The sequence below is a fragment of the Vigna angularis genome, chromosome 7 (genome assembly GCF_016808095.1).
Source record: "Vigna angularis cultivar LongXiaoDou No.4 chromosome 7, ASM1680809v1, whole genome shotgun sequence".
NCBI classification, from domain to species: Eukaryota; Viridiplantae; Streptophyta; class Magnoliopsida; order Fabales; family Fabaceae; genus Vigna; species Vigna angularis.
This window is the reverse complement of record NC_068976.1, coordinates 30,910,008-30,935,999: the sequence shown is the minus strand read 5'-3', so window position 1 is coordinate 30,935,999 and position 25,992 is coordinate 30,910,008. Positions and strand designations below refer to the sequence as shown.

Sequence of the window (25,992 nt, the reverse complement as noted above, 5' to 3'; positions counted from 1 at the left end):
TGAGGTTCACAACACTAACATGACCTACGTTCTTGAAATTGCACCTTCAACGAACCACGAATCCAATTCCAACATCAATTTCAACCGAATCTTCAACCCCAAATCTCCCCAAATCGCAAATTGATTTTAACCTAAAGCTAATTTCATTTAACCCTGTGTTATAAGTAATCCACGTCTTTAAGTTTTATTTTTAAAATTGACACCTCAATTCACCTCATAGTGTCACGTAATGATAAACTGGATAACTCATTGAGTTTTGGTCAGTAGGGCAACTTTGTCGTTAACGCTTTTAGCGCCGTAAGCAAAAAGGACTAACGTGAATCGTTTTTACAAAACATGGGACTTGTGTGAACTTTTGAAAAAATGTAGAACAACTTTGAACACACCTAACAAATCGAGGGACCAAAATAAGCATTAAACCAAATAAATTTATATTTGTTAAGAAAGTTAAATATATTTTTACATATATGTTGTATTCACTAATACAAAAACACCGTATAACGTCGTTGTTTTTTGGCCTTTCACGTTGAATTCGAGATCGACGTCATATTGGGAGACGTTAAATTGACATCGAACATACAACAATTCGACGCTAATCAAATTAACGTTGAATTTTGTCAATATTCGACGTTAATAAACTTTTTTTGTTTTTTTAATTAATTGTGATCCTTTCTTACAACTCTACGAGACCTGACAAATAGAAAAACAACAAATTTTAATTTTTGATATTTTATAAAGTATGAACTATGAACGTGTAGTGTAGTACCAGCAACAAACAATAATAACAAACAATAACAAACAACAAACAAGTTCAATCGAACAACAACAACAAACAAATTCAACCAAACAAAAACAAGAAACAAGTTAAAAAAAACAAACAAACAAGTTCAACAAATAAGTTCTTCAAAACGAAAACTAACCTTCAAAAGTGGGTTCATCGAAATAAAGTATTGCCACCAGTGAGAGAGAAAACAGAATGCGCCTATGATGGACAAAAACACGAAAATAATCGGTCAAAACAAACAAAAATTATACATAAAGTAGTTAATTAACATGCATTTGTAACAAAAGAAAAAAAGATTGTCGTCAAACTTTATTCCAAAAAAGTTTGAGCAGAGAAGAGGGTATCGCGCACTAAGATAAAGTGAATGAATTTTCAATCTCCCGCTCAAATTTTTATTGAATTCAGTAATCTTTTAATGTCTAACTCTAGGGCATTCGACGTTTTATATCCTTTTGACATCTAATTCTAGCGAATTCGACGTCATACGTAAATACATTTCCACCTTCGTGTCAAACATTTTCGCAAAATTTACCCAATATAACAAATTAACGTCGAATTACAATTCTAAACTACGTCTAATAATTACATTTATTTACAAAAATGTCATCAGTCATTTTTAACGTTAGTTATTACGTGGTTGGACGTTGAACGCGTGATGTTATACGCTGTTTTTGCATTAGTGATTAGTTGAAAGTATTATAAATTTACAACATTAAAATTTTCTTTTATTGGAAGATCAATACATGTTTCACCTTTCCTGCCGTTTATAAAAAAAAATGTTTTTGTTCCATGACCATGGCTGGAATGGTGGTGGTGATGAATATAGCATCAAGCAGGGTCTTCAAGAAAGTTTAGATCAACATAATATAGCATCAGAACATAGTTACATCTGAAAGCATCACAAAACCTAATACTAAAATTACTTGTTGTACCGTATGGAAATAGTAACAAAAAATAGAAAAGAAGAACTAAATAAGTATGGAAATAGTAACAAAAAATGTTTTGTTTGACAATTCAGGAAAAATCATTTATATTTTTATTTTAAAATATTTGTTAGCTAAAGATGAAATAATATAAAATAGAAAAAATAAAAAGTAAAGTCTTAAGAGATAAGTGTAAAAGATTATTTATAAGAAAAGGATTCAATGATTTGATTTTATATATTAAGTATCTCAACCAAATTATATGATCATAATATTATAAATTATTTTATAATTGTAACATCTTAAGAATAGTATAAAATTATTTTCAAGATTATTACATTTATTAGGCAAATTTAATCACACGTGCGCATATATATATATATATATATATATATATATATATATATTGTTTATCAAATATTTTTTTATTATGTTTGTGTTATGAATATTTTTTATATTACCTAATTATTCAATATTTCTTTATTCATAACTCTAATTTATTCTGTGTTATAAGTCAACTACGAATCCGACTTTTTTTATATTCTTTTCATAATTATAATTATATAAATGAAAGGTGAGAGTTATATTATAATTATATTACTTTAAGAAAAACATACATATTATTAGGTAATCTCATAATTGTAAATTTAATTCAGCATACAAAAGCCTACAAAAGTTGAGTCAAAGTAAAAAAAGTTTACTTACTTTTAAGTTCACAAAACCAAAATAGTAACAAAAGTATTAAGTAGTAAGGTCATGAGTCAGTTTGTGCGAGTCGATCTTAACTTAAGATAAGCAGGGTTGGGTCAAGACTAAGCTAAGTTAATCGTTTTAGTTGGGTCTAAGTCAAGTTGTGTTTAGGTCAAACCAATGTTGATAAAGTTTAAGTTGAGTCAAATATACCTCGTGTTACGTCGAGTTGACCTAGGTTGAAGATCAACATTAACCGGTCCAAGTTGAAGAATCGAGACGAATCGGTCCAGACCGAAAGAGAATAAAGTTGACTCGAATCGAAGGTTGAGACAAGTCAGACCGAAGGTCGAGTGGATATGTGTCAAGTCAAAGGTCAAGTTGAGTTGGTTATAACCGAAGGTTATAGTGAGTCAACTCAAGCCAAAAAATTGGTGCGGCTCGAGTTGAAGGTTGAGGCAAGTGGGCTCGGGTCGAGTTTGTCTAGGGCAAAGGGTAAAGCCAAGTCATCTCATATTGGGTTGATTTGACTTAACCTTCAACTTGGATAAATTCAACTAACGTTCGACTTAGGTTAACTTGTCTTGACCTTCAACTCAAACCAACTTGATTCGACTTTCAACGTAAATAGATTCAACTCGACTTTTAACCTAGATCGAAGATTATTTAGGAATTAATTATTATAGTGAGGTCAAACTTAATTTAACTCTAACCTTAACCTAATTTAAGAATAAACTTTGAGTGTTAAAGTTTTTTAAAACTTGTCGTGAACCAACACAAAAGTTTATTTAAAAGTGAGTTAAGATTAATTCATAAACCATAAATCAAATTATACATCTTTCTACGTTTACAGACAAACCAACTCTAATAACAAATGTGTTGAACTCTAAAATATGCATTTTTAAAAGAATAATTTTTGAACAAATATTTGTCTAAGAAACGAATAAAATTTACTAACCACATGTATAAATTAAACAAACACTTCAAATTTTAAAAAATAATTTATTTTATTAAAATAATTACTTATTCCAAGAAACAAGTACAAATGTTCTTTTCTTATAAAAAGTAAGTCTTTATGAGAAATTAATTCTTTAAAACATATTTTATTTATTTTCTTTTCTTATTTATTTTCTTTTCTTATTTATTTTTTCTCTTTTTATTTAATGTTATTAAAAATAAAAATTAATTGAAACAACTTAAAAAAATTAACATTATGTATTTTATATATAAAGAAAATAATTATACTTTTATATATATATATATATATATAAAAGTTAAATACGATTTTAGTTCTTAAGCTTTTACATAAAGTTAAAATTTGTTTTTATCTTAAACATTGATATAATTTGATTATTGAATTTTAAAAAAAATAAATATAGTGATTCTAATCTAATTATGTTAAATATGTGTTAAACAACATTTTGAGACTTAGGTTTAAGTTATTTAATTTGATACGTTTCAACTCAAATATCAATTTAGAAAGTTGTTTAATATATAAAAAAATTAATAGCATTAAGTTAAAATGATTATATTCATTCATTTTAATATTTAAAAATAAAAATATATCAAAATTTGAGATCTACCTCACCTTACAAGCCAGTTTTGTGAGGTTGAGTTAGGCTTAAAGTTCACTTTTTAACCTGGTATCAGAGCTGTGGTTAGAGCCTATCCTAGTGATATTTGTTGTTTGTTAGGCATGTTGTTCCATCCACTGTGGGACCGTTATCAGATCACCCATTAATGTCTAGTCTCACGCTCGAGATGATGTTTATACCTCAGTATGAGAGTGTGTGTTGGAAGTCTCACATCGACTAGAGATAAAGTCAATTTACAATATATAAGTGGGGTTGAATTAAACTTAAAGTTCACTTCTTAACATAGACAATTTTGAATTTTACGTTTTCAGGAACTACAAACATATTCACCTTATATATATTTATTGAAAATTTTGAATTTAACTCCTTTTCAAACTTAGAAAAAACTTAAGCATTTATTTTAGTTATTAGAATATCCCGTAATGTATTATCCTAATATCATAGATATCACTTTATATCTTTGGAAATGTGTTTCAAATCAATTAACTGTCTACCCTTTACTGAAGCAATGCTAAGTTTTTAAATTTTGTTATGGTTCATCCATTTCATCAGTTATTAGGAGTATTGATCAGACTATAACTAAAAAGTTCAACTAAATTTATTCTTTGTTTATTTATCAAGAATAACGGTTTCTTTTAAACTCTTAAGCCATTTAATTCTTTTTAAGTTTTTAAAATAATTTACGTTTATTTTCCTTTTCAAAGCTGATAGGTTCATCAAATCAAAATTTTGGTTAAAGTAAGTTTTTCTTTTATCTGCCTTCTCGTGTTCTTTGATGCATGTAAGGTTTTGTTATCACTTATGTGATCTAATTAAAAAAATGAATATCTATTTATATGAGTTTGTAGTAATATGTTTTATCTTTTTAAATTAGATTTTCTAAAAATAAGGCAGAGTTTCTAACATACTATACACTAGAAAATTATGTATCTTACCATGCATCAGCAGGAGCAGGAAAGGGCACTGTATAAATCTATTCATTCTGGCTTCAAATCCTGTACTTTGAGCTGTTATCCAGTTTTTGTTCTTACCATTTGATTTTCCTGTGACAGTCATCATTGTTTTCGAATGTTTGAAAATCATGTTCAAATCATGAAAATATTTTCTTCTTCATTTGTAATAGAAATAAAAACATAATTTTTGTATTTCAAAATATGATAATATAATAATATTTTTATGAAAATAAAGCACAAAATGTCCAATATGCAAAGATGTGAAATTTTAAAATATGGAATTCTTCAACAGTTACTATTGCATGAAGGTCATATTCCTCTTAATCATTGAAATTTACTGAAGCGCGTAAAAAGGTTGCATTTTGTGACCAAGTTCTTCACACACCGAAACCCCATTTCCAAATTTTCCCAAGATTTTCTGTCAGAACTCATTGCCAGGTCCCACCTTTTTTTCTATATACATTTGAAAGCAGTTGCCACTTTTGTTTGTGCCTTTCTGCTTTCAGCTTTCTTCTGTTCTCTCTATGCAATGGCCCTTCTTGGCTCTCAAAACTCTTGTGCTCTTTTGGTCTCCTTCTTGTCTCTTCTTGTCCTTGTTGTTTCCCTTCAATGCCATTTAGCTTCTTCGGCTGTGCTTCATGACCATGTCAGCCACCAGAAACCATTGGTTCAAACCAACCAAAGCACTTGTTCATTGTTCGTGGGTGCTTGGGTCCTTGATGAAACTGAAACATACCCTCTTTACCATTCTTCTAGCTGCCCAATCATAGACCCAGAATTCAATTGCCAAATGTATGGTCGCCCTGATTCTGGTTACCTCAGATACCGTTGGAAGCCTCTCAACTGCGAGCTACCAAGGTACAAACACCAGTACTGAACACAACATCACGAAAAGTGAAATGGGTTCTATCCTAGTATTATTTGTCAATGTTTCTGAAGTTTTGGTTTTAACATAGTCCAATGCTATCACGTCATTCATATAGTAGTGTTGTGTTCTCTGATTTAACTGCATTTCATTAAGTTGCGTATAAAATATGTATTGTTTGTATGTTAAGCTTGATTTGAATGGTTTTGTGGCATTAATATGCCATGTTAGGTTCAATGGGGTTGAGTTTCTGCTGAAAATGAAAGGCAAAACCGTGATGTTTGTTGGTGATTCGTTGGGAAGGAACCAATGGCAGTCTTTGATTTGTATGCTAGCTGCTGCAGCACCTCGGACACACACAAAATTGGTCACAGGAGATCCTCTCTCAGTCTTCAGATTCTTGGTGAGTCAAAACATTTTTTTTTTCTGAGCAGTAAAGGAGTGAGAAATCGTGGCAATACTTGACACTTCCATTCGTTGGAAGATTTAGGTCATGTTTGGCTACAAATACTTCCTGAAGAATAAATAAAAGCATAAAATGAATTAAATATGCAGTCCTACTTATGGTAAGACTATCTGGTTTAACCTGTCTAAAGGCTGATTTTATGTTATATTTATGTTAATTTTAATTTATAAAAGAAGTTTACAGAAACAAAACTCTTTTGGTGATAAGGCGCATACACAGTTTTTTTGTGGATAAGATTCAGGTTTTGGTAGGACAATAAGAGGTAAGAACAACAAACTTTTGCCAGCAGTAAATAGTTTTGTTTTTCCCACTTTGTTAAGTTTCACTAAAAATAATGGTGGCTAGGGTCATATTCATATATTTGTAATAGGACAAATAATGTGCTGAAAAGGTGTTTGTGAGAAAGTGTCAATTAAAACAAGGATGTAGCTTTCTATGCAAAAATCCCTTTATGAGGGGACCCGGAGTGTTTACATGGCATTAAATTTGTCAAGTGGATGCAAACTGCAGCCACATCATCTTCATTCTTTACCCTTACAAGTTAGAATCATATATAGACAATGCAGAGTAAAAATGCATTTCTGAGAAACGGTCCAAATTGGGTTTGATATGGCATATGCAGGATTATGGTGTGAGCATTTCATTTTACAGAGCTCCTTATTTGGTGGAGGTGGGTATGGTCCAAGGAAACAGAATTCTAAAGCTGGATAAGGTAGATGGGAATGGTAACGCATGGAGGAATGCTGATGTGCTGTCTTTCAACACAGGCCATTGGTGGACTCATCAAGGTTCTCTTAAAGGGTAGGCCCTTTTGTAATTTTATTCAAGAAAATATTAAAAAATAAAATTAAATAACAAGTATATTGATTTTTATAATAGTTATTTATTTCTTGTAATTGATTGTATAAATTATTTTATGCTAAAATGCTTAGAAGTTCTTCAGTTAATGGTTAACAGAAATGTTAGCAATGCAATCTTGCAGGTGGGATTATGTTGAATTAAGAGGCAAGTTCTACCCAGATATGGATCGCTTGGCAGCTTTGGAAATGGGTATGAAAACATGGGCTAATTGGGTGGACACTAACATTGATAGAAGCAAAACCAGGGTGTTCTTTCAATCAATTTCTCCCACACACTACAAGTACGGACCCTTCATCTTTCACTATATATTATATTTACTGCTTTCTCTCTCTTGCATTATTTTGTTGAAACAGTGTACCTGAGTATCTGATTTCATACACATGAAGCATAATAACTAATAAAGTTAAATTATTGAAGATTGATCATTAATCAGAAACATGAAACAAAATTTCAATCTTTCCCCTCTAGTCCAACTGCATTTTCATTTTATCGGATGGATTGTATATTTGTATTAAAAGATGAAAGTGGGACCCTTCTTTGACCAGTCCTTGACAGCTTGCACATAGATTATTGCTAGTGGTTTTCGGTCGAAAAGTTTTTGCAAGTTGAGTTTTCTGTCTGTCTTGAAGTTGAAATTTGTGGTCTTGTAGGTGCTGTCTCTGTCACAGGTTGAGATTTAAATTGCACTTTTTTCATAACAGGAACTAAAATATATTTGATACCAAAAAGTAAACTATTTACAATCTTATAATAACTGACTATATAGCAGTAATTCACAAAATTACCATTGTCTTAGTCCCTTAATGTTTCATATTGTTAAGTAAATCATGATGCGCTTTGCTCTGTTCTCAGAGTTTCTGTATTCCTCAATCACAAGTTTGTACACTCACAAAGTCTTTATTGTCAGCACTACAAAGTTTGTCTGCTAACATTCATCTGAAAATATCATGATAACAAAACTTAAATGGCAGTGTTGGTTGCTCCATTATTTCCTTTTCATCAAGTCTAGTTTATCCAAATTATGCAGAGGTACTTTTCTTGGGGCCTCAGTCATTCATTGTCACATGAGTTTGCAATTGGCTCTTTTATTGCCTATCCACAGTTTTTCTGCTAACAGTATTATGACACCAGACTTAAATAGCAGTCTTATTAGCTCCGATATTATTTCATTTATATCATAATCCAGGTTATCCAAACCATGCAAAGGTTCTTTTGTCGGGCCTCAAAGTCATTCATGATCACATGAGTTTGCAATTGGCTCTTTCATTGCCTTACCACAACAACGCTGTCAGATTTTGAAAAGTTTGCTTCTGCTGGTTCTGCAGGATCACCGTGTTTCATGTCCTGGTAGAAAAAAAAGTGTCGGTGAAATAAAGCATACATGATACACATCCCATTAATAATATCCATACACATGAAAATAGTTCAACAAAAGCTTATACTTCTTTTTCTCCCCAATGAGGTCATTATTTTTATCAGTACATGTCACACATGATTGTGTTTTGGTCTCTCAAAAGATTGTATCTTGCATTTTCCCATAGTAGAAAACCACAATATCTCGTGATCATTAAATATCCCAAGTAAACAGTTTCAAATAACATACATTTAATATGGGCCAACATAAATGTGCTATACAATCTGATGGGGCAAGGCTGTGGCATAGCACATGGAGATGTCCATTGTTCATATGTGGATGACTTCATTGCCACCACATGTTCCAACTAACTTTAGTAGCATTAACCATTTAATCTTTGACATTTTTAAGGACTGCTAAATACAGTAAAAGGCAAAACAGTGATTTGTGTTTTTGAGTTCATTAACAATTTTGCATACTAAACTGGATGACATGTTTTCATTTTTGAAACTTACATGATATTCTTGTCTTTTGTAAGATCATACTTGCCTCTTACAAGGGTATAAAGTGTAATGTGTTTTTTAGATAACAAGTGACAGGTATATCCCTCTTCTCAGTCTGATGTATCATTTCATACAATTAAGAAAGCTACTGATAGAAAGAAACATACATAGATCTCAGATAAATTTCAAAGAAATCACTGGTGTCAATGCAATATGTTTTGATTACTTGGTTTATGTTTGTCTCAAAGTTTTGTATGACAAAGTTGAACACAAGTTAACTAGATGGTAATAATATACAGCCCAACCGAATGGAATGTGGGTGGAACAACTGTGATGGCAACAAAGAATTGTTATGGTGAAACTGCCCCAATTAGGAGCACAACATACCCTGGAGCATACCCTGAGCAGAAGAGGGTTGTGGATATGGTTGTAAGAGAAATGAGAAACCCTGCATATCTTTTGGACATCACAATGTTATCAGCATTAAGGAAGGATGGTCACCCTTCAGTTTACAGTGGTGAATTAAGTCCTCAGAAGAGGGCTAACCCAAACAGAGCTGATTGCAGCCATTGGTGTCTTCCAGGACTACCTGATACTTGGAATGAACTATTCTCTACTGCATTGTTCCACTAAATTTGGTTTATACTGCTTAATTAACATGTTCATATGTTCACTCATTGTATTATCTTCAGTAGGTGATGCATGGTTAGAGGGTTGCATGATCGCAACTCGTTGCAATTGTGAAGTTATATATGTTAAGGAAATGAACAAGTTTCTCTGTTGTTATATAAATGTAAAGTGTGAATTATAAGATTATTGTATAAATTCTACCAAAGGTGTTAATGAATGATTTTCAGCTTTATAGTGTGCAACAAAATGGAAGTTGTAGAGCGTGAATGACATCTTATGTGTAAAAGGATTTACGTGGTTATCATTTGGTGTTTATGACATTTGTATAACTTTTATTTAATTTTAGTTGTTCTTAGTTTATCTATATGCATAAATATTAACCCTATCCTAGATTATTGCAAAAAGTCGATAGCTTGCGTTCTCCTTTTTCTTTTTAAATAGAAATACCTTAGCTAAATTAGAAATTGCCTATAGAAAATATTAAAATGTCTTCCTATCTCTTATGTTCTTTTGATCTAATGGAGAACATTTGAAAGAAACTGTTAGGAATAAAAGAGGAAGACCGAACAGTGGCACCCTTGCGAGAAATTAAAGGAGATTGGGGATAGCTGAGCATGAAGATTGAGCAGGAACAATGGAAGACATCGGTGGAGGGTTTGAGGAGCAGAATGTTGGAAGTACATAGAATCCAGGAAAAATGGAAGACAATGGAGGATGATTTGCCACCACCCAAGTCTCCATACCTGAATTGGAGGGCGCCATCTAGGAAGAGGAACATTACATCAAATAACAGTTCCCTGACTTCAACCTTGAGGACAAAGTTGATTTTGAGGGGTAGAGTAATGTTAGGAATAAAAGAGGAAGACCGAACGGTAGCAAGAAGGAAGGAGGGAAGCTAGGCCGAACAGTCCGAACGGTAAGACAAGGGGGAAGCTAGGCCGAACGGGGTAAGAGAGGAGAAACTAGGACGAACGGTGTAAGAGAGGAGAAGTAGACCGAACAGTATCACGATAAGGCAGGGGGAAGTACATACCGAACGACAGACAGAAGGAAGAAGAGAAGTATAGACCGAACAGTATCCAGAAGGAAGGAGGTGTACCGAACGGTAAATTAAAGGAGGATGGGATCAAAGGCTGAACGGTGTATACCCTAGTACCGAACGATAATTAGTAGAAGCAGGTCATGTTAGCAAAGAGGTTAGGGCGCGAGAATGAGACACTATAAATAGTCTTCCTATAACTCTAATTGGGGAGGTTATTTCTTTTGAGTATAGACTGGGCATATTTGCCAATGGAGAAAGATAGGCTTCCTTGGGGGAGATTACACTTGTAATTTTCTATACCTTACAGAATCAATAATACATACATACATACTTTCATTTCTATTGTTCTAGTGTTTGAGTGAGAAGAGAGCATAGATTTAGGTTACTCGTATAAAGTAACCTAACAGAAAGAACACAGCACAACAAACAAAATAGTATTTCATTAAACATTGTTTGTTAAATTTTAAAACCCATATTATTAGACACTCTTATCTTAACAACAAGATAAATGGTAGAGCCCATAGTAGAGTCTAAGGAAGTATTTACCAAGTAGATGAATATGTAGATAGGTGAGAACAACATCCATAATAGTGTTGTCAAAACGGGTAACCTGGTCCGACCCACCACAGGTTGGTCACTTAAACTCGAGTCATTTATTTGCAAGCCAAAAAAATTCAAATCCAACCCAACCCACCAGGGGCTGTGGGTTAAACAGGTTGGCTAACTAGCTCACTTAATTACAATTTTTTTTTCTCAAATAAATTTCACTCTAAAATTTGCAAGGTTCTAAGTAGATCACTCTAAATTTGTGAGCCAACCCGTGGTGAGCCAGGTTCTAAGTAGATCAGGTTAAAATTGGCGAGTGGTGCTCCCTCCACCACCCCATCTTCTCCCTACACCTCTTCGTTTTTTTTTAAATTCTAAATTTACCTTTTTTACTTTTTACTTTTACCAATTTTACTTTTAATTTTTTAAAACCCTAATCTCAATCCCCTCTCACTTTCACTTTCCCTTTCACTCTCAGCAGCAAACCTCCACCCCCTATTGTCACTTTCTCTCTTTCTCTTAATTTCCACTTCTGTTAACACAAAATTTTACAGAAAAAGCAAATTTTGCATGGTATAAATTTAAAACATTTATAACTTCTGATGAGTTTTGAAGTATAATGATTCCATAATATAATCTGCTAAATATTTCTTTCCCACTTCCTCGTCTTTAAATAACCAAACTTGAAAATCTATGCTTAAACTTGAAACTCTAAACCATCAGGATATAACCCTTGCCATTGTAAACCAAACCGTTTAGGCCGCAGGAGCTGAACTTCTCTTCAATGACCACTGGATGTTCGGTGAATCTCACGAAATTTGAAAGGAAATGGAAAATGTTGTGTTAACAACGAAAGTGAAAATTAAGAGAAAGAGAGAAATTAACAGTAGGAAGGGGTAAGGGGGGTGGGGGCTTGCTGCTGAGAGTGAAAGGAAAAGTGAAAGTGAGAGAGAATTGAGATTAGAGTTTTAAAAAATAAAAAGTAAAATTGGTAAAAGTAAAAAGTAAAAAGTAGAAAGAGTAAATTTGGAATTTAAAAAAAAAATTGAGAGGTGTAGGGAGAATATGGGGTGGTGGAGGGAGCATCACTCAAAATTGGCGTGTATAAAAAAATGACATTTTTTTCAAACTTAATCCGATATGAACCTGTGATAGGTCGGTTGGTCTCCCGATTCTAATCTATTTTGATAGTACTAATCAAGAACTAAAATATTCATAAGCCACTTGGAAATTAAATCTTGCTCAGTATCACCAAAGTTAAGTAATGAGTATATATATCTTTTGTGCATCAATAAAGAACTAATATTCTTGATGAATTAATTATGATTGAATTAGTGTTTTTGTGAAAATTACTCAATTACCTAATAACTCTCCAAAAATAACTTTTGATCATCAAAAATATAAAATTGATTCAAGTTGATAAAAAGGAGATTCAGTGTATGATTGTAGTTCCAATTATAAGTCCTAAGTGTTGTATTGTTTATTATTTAAGGCTTATAAAGACTTCACTTAATTTATATTCTATAAGAGTTGTTGGAAAAATTATTGAAAAGTCTTTTTTAAATGGTTGGCCAGTATAAAAAATATGTTCTCTAAAAGTTGTTTGAAAAATTATTAAAAAGTATTTTTTAAATTTGAATTTATATTAACATCCTTAATATATATATATATATATATATATATATATATATATATATATATATATATATATATATATATAATAATAATAATAAAGAGAAAGAGAGATAATTCTTCATTCTAATGGAAAACTTTTAATATTGTACAAAATTTATATTTTTGTAATAGAAAAATTACAAATATGTAAAACATTGGCATATATTATATATTATGTTATGATTAATGTTTTCCTCTAATTAAATCTTAATGTATAAGGATAGTTAATTTCAAGGTTTTAATCAAATAATAATTATTCGTCTAGTTTTTAGGTTAGTGTTGTTTAAGTGGATTGATATGGTTTGGGAATAATTAGGTCAAATTATAATTCTAACACCCAAATCATCTTCTTTAACTCTGTTTTAAAGTTTATTTTATATTTTTTATTGTAGCTTTAAAAAAAAATAAGAAAGAATATTTCGAGTCCATTTAAACTTTTAGGGGAAAACTAGTAATTCTTTAAAGGAAACATGATTAAAATTTGCGAAAAGTAAAACTAGAAAATATAATAACAATTGGATCTAATTAAAACATCACTACTGATGAGATAATGAATTTTGCATTTATATTTAACAAAAGAAACACTCTTATTAAGAGTTCAAATCACAGAATTGAAGGTAATACTACATTGAACACTTCTTGTAGAAAGCCTTATATATATACATACATATATATAAAGCTTTGCCAAGATGAAATCACACAGCAGGCGATTTTTTCATAGTGTTTAGCTTAATCATCTTCATTCTCGCCAATTATTCTTAGTCACAGAGCTTGATATATACTAGCCCTGGATGGTAACTCCAAGAGGAGCAGCATCCATAGGTATAATCTTCTCAATTTCTACACCTTTGTTGGCTAAATTGTTCTGCTTGTCATAAGCTGAGATGTGCACTCCAAGTGCTGCTCTACCAGAAGGGTCAAGGTTGCCAGACCAAGCAGCATCCCACTCAACAGCTTTCGCTGTGCTGCATGCAACACTTGCTCCTCCAGGAACAGTCAGCCTTGCTGAGTTCTGCACAAACAAACCAACAAACACATATTTCAATTACCTCTTACTGAATATACGTCAGAGATAGTTATATGGTCAAAATAGCTTCTGGGGAGCTGTTAATTCAGAGTTGTTTGATTAACTTGCCTGAGGGAAAAACCTCTCAAAGATCATTCTATAGTAGTATGCTTCCTTCGTTATTGGGGTGTTGTGGGGGTAGATGTTACCAGCATTCAACATCATTCTGTCAGTCACCTAGGGAAAAAAATGTCAAGAACCAGTTATAATAAGCAAAATCATGAACACGCTGATGTAAAACAGGATGTATTCAATACATGTTTTGCAGCATGAGCCTTGAGGCCATCAATCCAACTATACCCAACTCCATCACTGAATTGTTCTTTCTGCCTGTATAATATGTGCTGCACCAAAATAATTGTGTACATATTAGTTTAACCAACCAATTTTGCAGATATATATGTATGTACATATATATATATACACATACACATACACATTTCAGAAAATTACATAGTACCTTTGGCAGATATGGATGTTCTTCATCATCAAAGGCTCTCCTCAGAATCCACTTCTCAATTCGTCCTTCATCTCTTTTTATCTGAAGCATTAAAACAGTATACCAGATTAATAAAATTGTCAGATTTTTCAAACATAGTCACATTTTTAACCTGTACCATTTTATACTCGGGGTCAATGTTCATTGCAGCATCGATAAACGCCTTGTCCAAAAACGGTACTCGGGCTTCTAGACCCCAAGCAAATGTTGATTTATTTGCTCTCAAGCAGTCATATTGGTGGAGTGCTTTGATCTGCATAACAAAAACATTACTATTGTTATTCTGTTAAAAATTGTACTTCAAACCCTTATATTGTGTGAATCAATGAGCATGATAAAGCTATGACCTTGCGGCATGTTTCTCTGTGAAACTCCTCCTTGTTGGGTGCCTTGTGGAAGTACAGATACCCTCCAAAGATCTCATCTGATCCTTCTCCTGTGATAACCCATTTCACACCTAGTGATTTAATCTTCCGAGACATAAGAAACATGGGCGTGCTTGCTCTAATTGTGGTCACATCATATGTTTCAATATGGTATATAACATCCTCAATGGCATCTATTCCATCCTGCACAAAAAATTATTCACTAATCATTATATCTATAAACCGAAGGGCCCTCAAATTGTGAGGTGAAAATAACCTTTTCATGTACTAAGTTACCTGAACAGTGAAGTGAAACTCATGGTGGACAGTGCCAAGATAGTCAGCAACCTCTTTTGCAGCCTTTAAATCTGGTGAGCCCTACTCAGCACGAGATGACAAAGGATTAATGAAACATGAAATGTTTTCATACGTTAAATATGCAATGTGACTCATAATTTTGCTTAGATGGTACACCTCAAGTCCTACACAGAAAGAATGTAACTTTGATCCCCACTGTTCAGCAGCCTTCGTGTTAGCCAAGTAGCGAGAAGTGATGGATGCCACCAATGAAGAGTCCAAACCTCCAGAAAGTAGAACACCAAAAGGCACATCAGTCATCAATCTTTTTATGACAGCCTGAAACCACATTCACTGGTCAGCTTTACTCGTGAAAAAGTTATCAAACAATAATTCTTGCATCACGTCACCAGTTATTCAAACATGATTATAGACTTTTTGTGAATCTTACCTGCTCAAAGGCACGCCTCAAAGCTAGAGGGTCGTAAGGAGCAGATGGAATAGCCTCAGAGAACCAAGGAGGATTGTACCATCGGCGAAACCCTCTCTCTTTGCTCGAGTACAAGTGACCAGGTGGAAAACACTCAAAATGTTCACAATCATCGTTCAAGCCTTTCATTTCAGACGAAATCCAAACAGAGCCTGAACACAGAGATGCCAAACTTGTATCATCTTCTTCATGTATTCAACTCAAAATTCAAGGAGAAACTAGAAATGCACGAGTTCAGTTCAAAAGTGAGACATAGTATAACACCATTACCATCTAATCCCCAACCAATGTAAAGGGAAGTGACCCCTATAGCATCTCGAGCCACTATAAAACTGTTGTCACGGGTATCCAGAAGAACAAACGAGAAGATACCATCCAGCATGTCCACAAAGTCTTCTCCATGTTCCTCGTACTGTTCCAAAGATAAAAACAATAACTTTAACTTGTTAAGAACTACATATGATTCAACCATGATTTCTTCAATTTCTCACAAAAACTTACAATCATTGAAAGGAATGGTCATAAAAAAACCTCTTTTCATTAAGTTAAATAATCTTACTTTTCATGCATAACTGCGCCGTTAACATTAAATTCTGACCACATAATTATATTAGTATAATCAAGATTAAAAAGTACTTAAATATTCAACTTAAGAAACCTACGTGACTTGTATATATTTTAAATAATCTAACATTTTTGCTTTTGTCGTTTTCATACCAAAACCCTCCTCTTACTTTACATATCATGACGTGACATCAACTAATCTTCACGGTATAATTTTATGTAATTATTTTAATCAAAGTGAATCTTAATTATTAAATTAAAATTAAGGAATCCAAATTAATAAATGCTTATGTATAAATCTTTAAAAACAGAGTAATCATTAATAGGAATCATATTCAATTCAATCTAATAGAAAACGTCTAAAGTAGAAGAAATTTGTTTACTAGAAATAATCAAAGAGATTTTTTTTAGTAGAGATTAATCATTAATGAAATTGCTTATTCTTGATGATTTTGTTTTTAGAAAGCGTTTTAATTTATGGAAATAATTTTAAAATTAAAGCATGATAATGAATTCCAATAAAAAGATGACTAACCAAGTGTGCTATAACATCACAGTCACTTCCAGTTCGGAACTGGTGATTAGGAAGCTGTCTCCTGAGTTCTTCATGGTTGTAAATCTCTCCATTTACCTGTGTTTCAGTAATGGTTTACATCCATTATTGAATTATAGTTAAATAACATAGAAAACTAATAATAGATCCCACGTAATTGAATAGAATCAAAATGGTTCTCAAAATTAAATGAATAAATATAATTATTTTAATTTATTTGTTGGATTGAAAATATTATATTTATTTATTTTTAAAGTTTAGAATCAAAATATATTAAAAGTTTGAAACAAACAAAATTAAAATATACAATTATTTAATCTATTTATGCTATTTGAATGAAAAAATTCATACTTAGGTCATTATCTTTCTTTATATACTTTCTTTACAGTTTTATGGTATATTGAATGAATTCCACCATGGTAATAAAAATTGATAAAATGAAAATAAGATGAAGGGAGTAACGTGTAGAAGTATTATTGCTGAGTGTGTTATGGCCTACCGTGACAATGACGGATTTGTCCTCGTTGAAGAGAGGCTGATCCCCAGAAGCTGGATCTACTATGGCTAAACGCTGATGCGCCAAAAAGCAATCACCATGTTGATGGAGCCCACTCCAGTCAGGCCCACGGTGCTTCAATCTGTTTGTGACCTCAACAACAACAAAACAAAATTCAATAAATATAAATTCTCATTATTTACCCAATCTATTTAATAACAAAAATATTAATGTATTATTGGTGCTATAATTTTCAACATATTTATTTTAGTTATGATTATTTCGTACAAATACTATATTTATATAAGAAAATATAAGTTTCTTAATTGTTTCATAATTCAATCATAACTTAACCCGTATTCTATTCATTTTGTCATAAAGTTTGAAAATCATATTGAGATATATATATATATATATATATATATATATATATATATATATATATATATATATATATATATATATTTGATGATGTAAAATTCTTTATTATAATAATATATGATTATTAAACTTGAACCTTAATTTGAGTTTATATTGTTATCTTGATTTCTAAACTATAAAAGACACATATTTATCTTTCTTTAAGATAAATTATAAAAACACTATTATATCAATGAGTTATGAACATAAAAAGAATCTAATATTCTTTACTATGTTACCCAAGTTTTTCAATTTTTACTAATATATATTTATGTTGTTCTACATGAAATGTATTTGAGACAACTTCTAAAAGTTAAATTTTTTTAGTAATTAATTATTCTTGTGAATGATTATTTTCGTGTGAGTAACAATTAAATTTCTAGACTGGAAAGGTTTGTGCAAATTTGAGAGGCAGAAACATTAAAAAATAATTTAATTTATAGGTTTATAAAAAAATTGTTTTAAAAATTATTCTAAATTTCAGTTGATAGTTTTATAAAAAGAAGTGAAATTGAGAAAACATGTTTTTTTTTTTCTCAAACGTACTGAGATTAGTATAGAAAACAACTAATGAATGATCTCATAACTAATCCCTTTCAATTATTTGATTTCAATCGTCATCCACTTTTTGGAAGCTTCCCACCAAATATAACCAATAATTGCATTTCAATCAGATCCCACAACTCACATCTGTATTTGGTTTTTTCGGAGACGAAACTAAATTAAATTAAATTAAAATTGATAAAAAATATATATACTGACTTCTAAATCAACTAAATTGTACTTTTAAATGAATTTAAATAATATATATAACATATTAAGACAAAATTCAATAAAAACTAAAAATTAATTTGAAATTTGAAGACATAGTATACATAAAAACAACAAACGGTGTGATTTATTTTACAATATATTTTATTCATAGTTGCCCACTTACCTTGTCAATCTAACTGAGTGAGAACAATCATAATTTGAGGCTCCACTACAAAGTTCAAACTTTCGTCACCTTGGTCACATGTTTTTCTTTATGTCCGTCCAAATTATAATACTTCAATTTTCAATAAATAAAACATTTACCTATTTATTAAATTTTAAATAAAACTGATCATTTCTTCGAATTATATAAATTTTAAAATCTACAAAACCAGCAAATAGAGTGGCGTCTTCTATTTCAACATATCTAAAAAATTTACACCATTAAAACTCTTCTCGCTTTTTCATTCATCAAAATACATCTGTTTTGACAATTTTGTTTATTTTTACGATAATTATTCTAAAAACTTATGCTATTTCTGATTGAGTAAACATACGAAAACACTATACTGATCATGCATGTAAAGTAAACTTAATTATATAGAATAATAGAAAAAAATGATTGCCTGCGAGAGAGCTCTAGGACGCGAACCCTTTTGGCTCGAGAGTCATCAGAACAACCAAGAACAGCAAGAATACCACACATTGTGATGTGATAATGGAATCAAAATCAGACTAAGAAAAGAAAGAAAAGAGCAGAGAAGAAGAACAAGAAGACGACGACGTCGTATAATGTGGGAGAAGTTGAACAACTTAAGAAATTTTGGTATACACAACGCTTCCCAAAGCCACGTATTTATATGCATAATGACGTGAATAACGTCAGTAATGAAAAATGATATGACTCCACCAAGTGGCTCCATGAAACGTTGTCGTTTTCCTTTAATTCATACCGTCCACTGGCACATTCAAGACTGACCTATAATTGGTTCCTCTTATCTTTCGACACGTGGTCGTACGTTGTTCTTTTTTGAGATCCATTGTTTTTTAATTCTATTTTACATTTTACCTATGATTAACATTTTTTTTATTAGATTATGTATTACTGTTTTATTAATTTATATATTTAAAACGAATTAATTATGAGTTATCACATAAATTGTTATAAAAAATATTATAAAAAAATTATTAAAAATATTTTTTTATTATTTTTGCATGTCTTGTACTTATATCATATAGTTAATATTTTTTGTTTGTTTTTGTGTTTCTTGTCCCACAAGTACAGATCTCCTCCAATAAATATCTGCTGGGTTTTTGTGTTTCTGCTTTTAAATAATGAAAATAACTCCAGTTACGAACAGGAGAAGTTTTACTAAAGGGCATATTTGAAATAATATTTAAAAGAATTTAACTGAAATACACTTATAAATACTGTAAGTACAAGTATAATCTGTTTTTAGATGAATAATAGTGTAAATATACTCATTATAATTAAACTTTATTTAAATGTAGAGGTATTGGCAGTTCGTCCTCTAATCACTAAATTGTTGAGTAATTAGAGTCCATTTGTTTTAATTAAAGTAAACTGATTGTGATGGAATTCATTTTAAATTGTCGAAATTGTGGTTCATATTTAAACCAATGTCAACTAGAGGTTTTATATTGAAGTGTGTGCACACAAGAAGGAAACGTTATTCCTACAGTGAAAGAAAGAATCTTAATTTGTTTGTATGGAATCTCTTTATGGATATATAAAAATATTATGAAAGTTTTTGTTTAAACTTGTGCGAATATTTGTTTTTGTATGAGGGCCCGAGAGAAAGGGAAAGGATTTTCTTTTAGAAAGCCAGACGGGATCTCCCCACCGTTTATCAAACTATCATTTTATACTAATTAAAAGAATCATAATAATAAATTATTTTGAAGGATTAGGATCCCATTAGTGAAAACGTTTGGAATCTTTCAAAACTTTAATGGAAGTTTGAAGTTTGAGTTTTAATGCTTTCATAGTTTCATGTTCCAAGCGGCGTATAATGGCTTAAAATTTTTATTAAAGTATTTTGAATCCATCGTGGTATAATTCGAGAACATTATTTGAAGTATTTGAAAAATATTAGAAAGAGATTGAATAGTGTTATTGGAAATTTTTTCCAAATCGATATGATATAACAGCTTCGCTTATGATGAAAGATTTTACCTAGGTTGTTTAATAACTCAACTTTGAAATTGATTTAAACAATGTGTTATTCAATTATTAAGAGATATTCATTGTAACATCTTAACAAAGCTTCTGTTTTAATAATAGTCGCTTAATATAGGAAGTTCATATATTAGAAATGAAAGTGCAATAGTAAGTTTGTAAGAGAAACGAGAGAATAAAACAATAAGTGTACATATGTTTTTATATTGGTTCATTCCAACTGAGTTACGTCTAGTCTCCTCTAACCTTAGAAGGTTCTACTATAATCTTCAATAAGATTACAACTAAATATTCTTATCACTCCTAGTATTCTTAGACAATCTTCATATCCACCTGATATGCTCCTTAGTTGAGTTTTACCCACTTCTGGTTGTGCAGTATTCTTCACCACTCTTGGTATCCCTAAACGCTCCTAGTATCAACCTGATATATAGTCTAGTTGAGTTTCACCCACTCTTGGTTTCCACTAAACAATCTTGGTATCAACCTGATACGTCGCCTAGTAATCCTTAACTCACACTAGTGCAGTGAAAGGATATGATTATGCCTCGGTTTTTAGGTAACCGAGGCAGTAACATGTTTCTTTTTTTTAATTTTTTCAACCTTTAGGATACTGATTCACTATGGAATGATCTTGCTGATGTTCCCAAAGCTGGTAAACAACATCCTCATCTCCTTGACATTGCTTGTTGACCACTACTACCTTCAAGCTTTCATTCTTAATCACCACTTTCCTCACTTCTTGCTCCTTCTTTGGCTTAGGCACCACCTGTTCACAGTCAACCAACCAATAAGCTTGTTTCAGGAGTGGAGGGTCAGAACTCAAGGCTTCATTTTGGGGGTTCATAGCATAGTAAGAACAACAACATATAAGAAATTATTACATACACCACAAAGCAATACACAACACATAGAGAAGCTTCATCGCACCTTCATCGCACAATATACAACATCATCAACAAAAGAGATCTCAAAATCAAATGAAGTCAAACATAATAGATCACACACACACACACACACTGAGAAGCTTCAAGAAGATCCTAGAAGTTTATCAGGAACTAACATGAAAGCGCGAACGAAGTCGGCGAAGGCAACCCACTCGCCATTGGGGGAGAAACGCGCGATGGTGGCCGAATAGGCATGTTCCCCGTAGAGAGAGACGTGAAGGGGATTCTCGAGGCTCACGATGGCCACAAATCTGGCATTGGTGTAGACGATGGAGTTGGACTTGGTGTCGTCAGAGACGAGGCTCACGATGTCACAACCGACCAAGCTTTGTTTCAATTGATGCAATCTAGGGTTCATAGCGACGTGAGGCTCGTGCATCTGTACGAGGAGACGAACTCGAGAGGTTGAACAACGACTCAATTTAGGGTTCTATGGCAATTGGGATTTTCTGATTTCTGGGTTTGCAGGTGATGAAGATGAATGGTGGCGCGTTCTGCTTGCGCCGCTGTCCAGATTTCTCTGATCGAGTTGCGATGTAGATGGAGGTTGCAAGGCTGACGACGGAGCTTCGTGAAGATGGCCATGGAAGATTCTCTCTCGCGATGAAGATGAGGCTGCGATTCTGGTGGTGCGTTGATGGCGGGCAGTGAGGGTTTTGGCGGAGAGGCCGTAGGCGAGGCGAAAGAGGACCATGGCGATGGCACAGTCGGAGGGTAGGGAGAGATTGGACAGGGCGATGTGTGGCTTGAGCTTGTCCACGACGTTTTTGAAGACGGGGTAGAAGAGGTCGTAGAGGGAGCATCATTGGGTGTCGCTTGGTGGTGTTGGGGTTGTTATTGTTGGTGGTGGTGGCGGCGTTGGGGTTGGGAAGGGAGGAGGAGGGGCGCGGTGAAGAAAACGAGGGGGCCATGGAGGAGAAGTGGAGGAGGGACGAGGGGTTGGCAGTGGTTGATGAGAGTGAGTCGGAGAGGAGGGAGGTGATTGGGTCGAGAGAAAATATGGAGGTGAAAAGCTAATATCAAATTTACCCTCTCTCACCTCCTCTACTGCCTCAGTTGGTTAGATAACCGATGTAGAACCTCTATATAAGAAAAGTTGTCAGGTGAAAGTCCTTTTTGTAAGTGGAATTAGTGTTTTCTGACTCGATTGTTTTCAAAACCGAGGCAGTATCCCCTTTAGGCATCGGGTCCCGGAGAACCGAGACATATACTTTCGTTAAAACTACGATAATGCCACCGCGCTTTTATACGCTTCGGTTTCAGTAAAACCGAGGCGTTTATAGCGCGTTAAAAATCCTATTTTTTACTAGTGTCATCTGAGTTAATCAATCTGATTGCTTACAAGTCGTTAGACGATTACTCTCACAAAAAGTATATATGTTCCATACAATTTAGTCTACAGACTCACTAGGTGTTTTTCTCTCTTTTCTCTCTACTTACAAATAGTAAGCTTATATTACAATGAAACTTGAGAGTGTTTCTTGACTTGAGCTTTTTCTCTTTTCAAATATTCTCTTTGAGTTCTTGAGCTCTTATGTGCTTTTCTCTCGACGATATTTTCTTTTCTCTTTGTATGTTTTTCTCTTTGTATGTTATTCTCTTTTTGTAAGCTATTCTCTTGATTCTTTCTTGAAATCATCTTCAATTTAAAGGCTTTCCAAAAGATATCCGTTAGACTAAGCTTTTTCCTTGAATATTGTGTCTTCTTAGTCTTGTCGTGTGAAACAGCCGTTGGTTAAAGTCAACTTGTCAGAATAGGCTTGCTTTTTAGTACTTTGATAGAAGTATGTTATACTATTTTTCTGGCATGACTTTTGATAGAGAGAACATTTCGTGAATGTCTTCTTTATTTCTAGTGTCCACTTCTACTATGTATCCAATGGAGCATGTGGATGCGTGTAGAAGGTTATCTACACAAAGTAGAGTAGCCATGCATGCAAGAAATATGTCTTTTCTCTTATCCCTTTTGTTGTTATTGAACATTGAGCATTTAATAACATTTAATGCTTGTTCAAAACAATAAAGTGGTTTTTACATTTTCTACCACTCAGGTAGCATTTTATCATTTAAGCTTTTTATTAAGACACCATACATGATTCAAGACCTCATTGTTGGATGAAGTGGATGGTTTAGCTCGTGGTATCGTCTAATTTATTGTAAACGCTTTTAAGATTCTTCTTTCTTCAACAAGAAAGTTTAGTGAGTTGTCTTCCACAAGTTTTCTGGAATATTAATTGAGACTTTCAAATGACTTACCAAAAACATTGTCTTGACACTTTTACATTCTTATCTATTTGAGAGTTTGACTGATTACCATTATGTTCAGTTTAGCTTCTGCATTTCGCATGACTCTCATTGACGCTTTAACTTTGGAATCATTTAGTGTTGCGTCTGGTTTAAGCCTGAATGTTTTCTCAGACTTTCCTAAGTTACTAGGTTTTCAGAGTATTTAACTTATCACATATTTCAACTATTCCGATATTCTAGTGATAACCTATTTATATGCTCATTTCGTTTAATGTTGTTTTGTTAAACCTCAAAACATATATGATAGCGTTTAAACATTTTAATCTTATAAATGATTTTATGATAACATTATTGTTAAACAATTATCTCAAAGCAAAACAAATTTTTGTTGTAAACATTTTGATGTTGAGTCATGTGTATATATATATATATATTATTAACAAATGTTTAAAATTTTAACTAATGAAAATATTCATTAATAATGGATGTTTCAATAAAATATATTGATAATATTTGTTTATAAATTACAATTTTTATTTATGACAAAAATATTAATCAATAATGTTGGTAAAATTTATTAGTAATTTAGTGTAAGAGTCTAAAAGTCGTGTTTTAGAATTGATAATGTGTAGTAGAATGGTGGGATTTGATTATTTTAATAATAAAAGTTTAAAGTATAAATAGAATTCTTATAAACAAGTTTTATTATTTTAAAAACACGCAATCTCTCTAAACCCTTTCCTTCTAAAGCTCGCTCTCTTCTCTCTAAATTTTCTTATTACTTATTCATCTGTTTGAAGATCGAAGACCGCTAGGGTGATCCTTGAGGCGAGTTCCATTTTTGTACAATTAGTTTCTCCAAAAAAGTAAGTTGGTTATTTACTATTTTTGGGTTTGTTTGTTCTTTCTCTGAATGTGACCCTTTTTTACTTACATGTAATGTTTGAGTTTTCCCTTCCAGTCTCTGTTGATTAGTGATCTTAATGATATGCCATGATCGTGTTTGTGTTGTTCAAAGGGGAAGATATAACTTCATGTGCATTTGAGGGTGTTTTAAGGGTTCTCTAGTTGTTTGATTGTCTTTCAAGTAAAGAAAGCTAATTGCATTACTTTTAAGTTATAGATATCTTGAAATTTTGATTTGCATGATTGAGTTGTATGGTGATGCTTGATCTACTCAATTTGGTTTGTTTTGGATGTTTTATATGTTGTTTGTTTTGGTTGAATTTGTGTTGATACAGGAACTTAGGACATGATTATTTGAGCTAGTTGGTATATGCCTTGACATTAAAAGTTGTTTTTTACCAAAGTACTGAGAAAGGAATACCAATTTTATCATTTAAACAAGTTCTTTTTTCCCAAAATCACATAAATTCATTTGTTGATATCTGATACAACATTCAACAGTAACAGGCTGACATTGAGTGATAGTTCATTATGCAGGTCTGACGAGTGTCAGTTTTGTATCGCTGAATGCAAAAAAATGTGAATGCTTTGGCATTAAGCTATAGTAGGGCACCGTTGAGCGCCATATTTCATTGCAGGTTTGGAAGATTTTTGTTTCAGGATGCTGAGTGGAATGAGGGTGTCATTAAGCACAACTTTTTGCGAGAAGAATGACATTGAGCGCTATCTTTTGCGAAAGGTTTGGTAGTGAGTGTTAGGACCACCATTGTGCGTCACCTTTGTCAAGAAGCCTAATGTTGGGCACCACTTATAAGCAGTAGTATGCATGTTTAAAAAAAATTTATTCCATGGTTGTTTGATATAGAATTTCAATTACTTTATGTATGTTTAAGAATATTATGGCATCTATTTAAGTATGATATTGTAATGATGATAAGTATTTTAATTGTGTTTGACATAATTCCATGAATCTTGTGGCAAGATTCTATGGTGGTATTTCACTAGTCTATGTATTGATATAATGATTTAGTATTAGAAGTTATCTTGTTGTTCTAATAATAGTCCAATCTCAAGTAGAAAAGGATGTGGTATGTGGTGAGAACTGTAGGAGTTCCTAATCTGAGGGCTTTACCTTAGCCAAAAGTGGTTAACGGACTAACATTTTGTGTGGTAGTTTAGGTAGGTAAGTTGTTCCACCATCACGAGTGCATAACTCATTAGAGTTTGATATCAATATATGTATCTCAATAATTGAGTATTATGAGTCTTCATATATGATATGTTTGTTTTAATAAATGAATGG

General features: G+C 32.4%; 2 protein-coding genes across 2 annotated transcripts; one reads left to right on the top strand and one right to left on the bottom strand.

Moving 5' to 3' along the window:
- The first annotated feature begins 5,382 nt into the window (after positions 1-5,382).
- On the top strand, positions 5,383-9,964 carry LOC108337289 (protein PMR5). The gene is made up of 5 exons (XM_017573782.2): positions 5,383-5,803; positions 6,042-6,213; positions 6,899-7,077; positions 7,259-7,417; positions 9,294-9,964. Exons 1-5 carry the CDS (start codon positions 5,475-5,477, stop codon positions 9,625-9,627), a joined length of 1,173 nt encoding a protein of 390 aa, XP_017429271.1. The 5' UTR covers positions 5,383-5,474; the 3' UTR covers positions 9,628-9,964.
- Positions 9,965-13,408: 3,444 nt separating this feature from the next.
- On the bottom strand, positions 13,409-19,213 carry LOC108338529 (asparagine synthetase [glutamine-hydrolyzing] 1). Its single transcript, XM_017575453.2, has 13 exons — positions 19,016-19,213; positions 17,220-17,358; positions 16,703-16,798; positions 15,874-16,015; positions 15,565-15,755; positions 15,291-15,452; positions 15,114-15,194; positions 14,799-15,020; positions 14,570-14,704; positions 14,413-14,493; positions 14,210-14,296; positions 14,022-14,129; positions 13,409-13,898 (listed from the first exon to the last, which is right to left on the bottom strand). The coding sequence occupies exons 1-13, from the start codon at positions 19,093-19,095 to the stop codon at positions 13,668-13,670; spliced, it is 1,755 nt and encodes a 584-aa protein (XP_017430942.1). The 5' UTR covers positions 19,096-19,213; the 3' UTR covers positions 13,409-13,667.
- Positions 19,214-25,992: the final 6,779 nt, after the last annotated feature.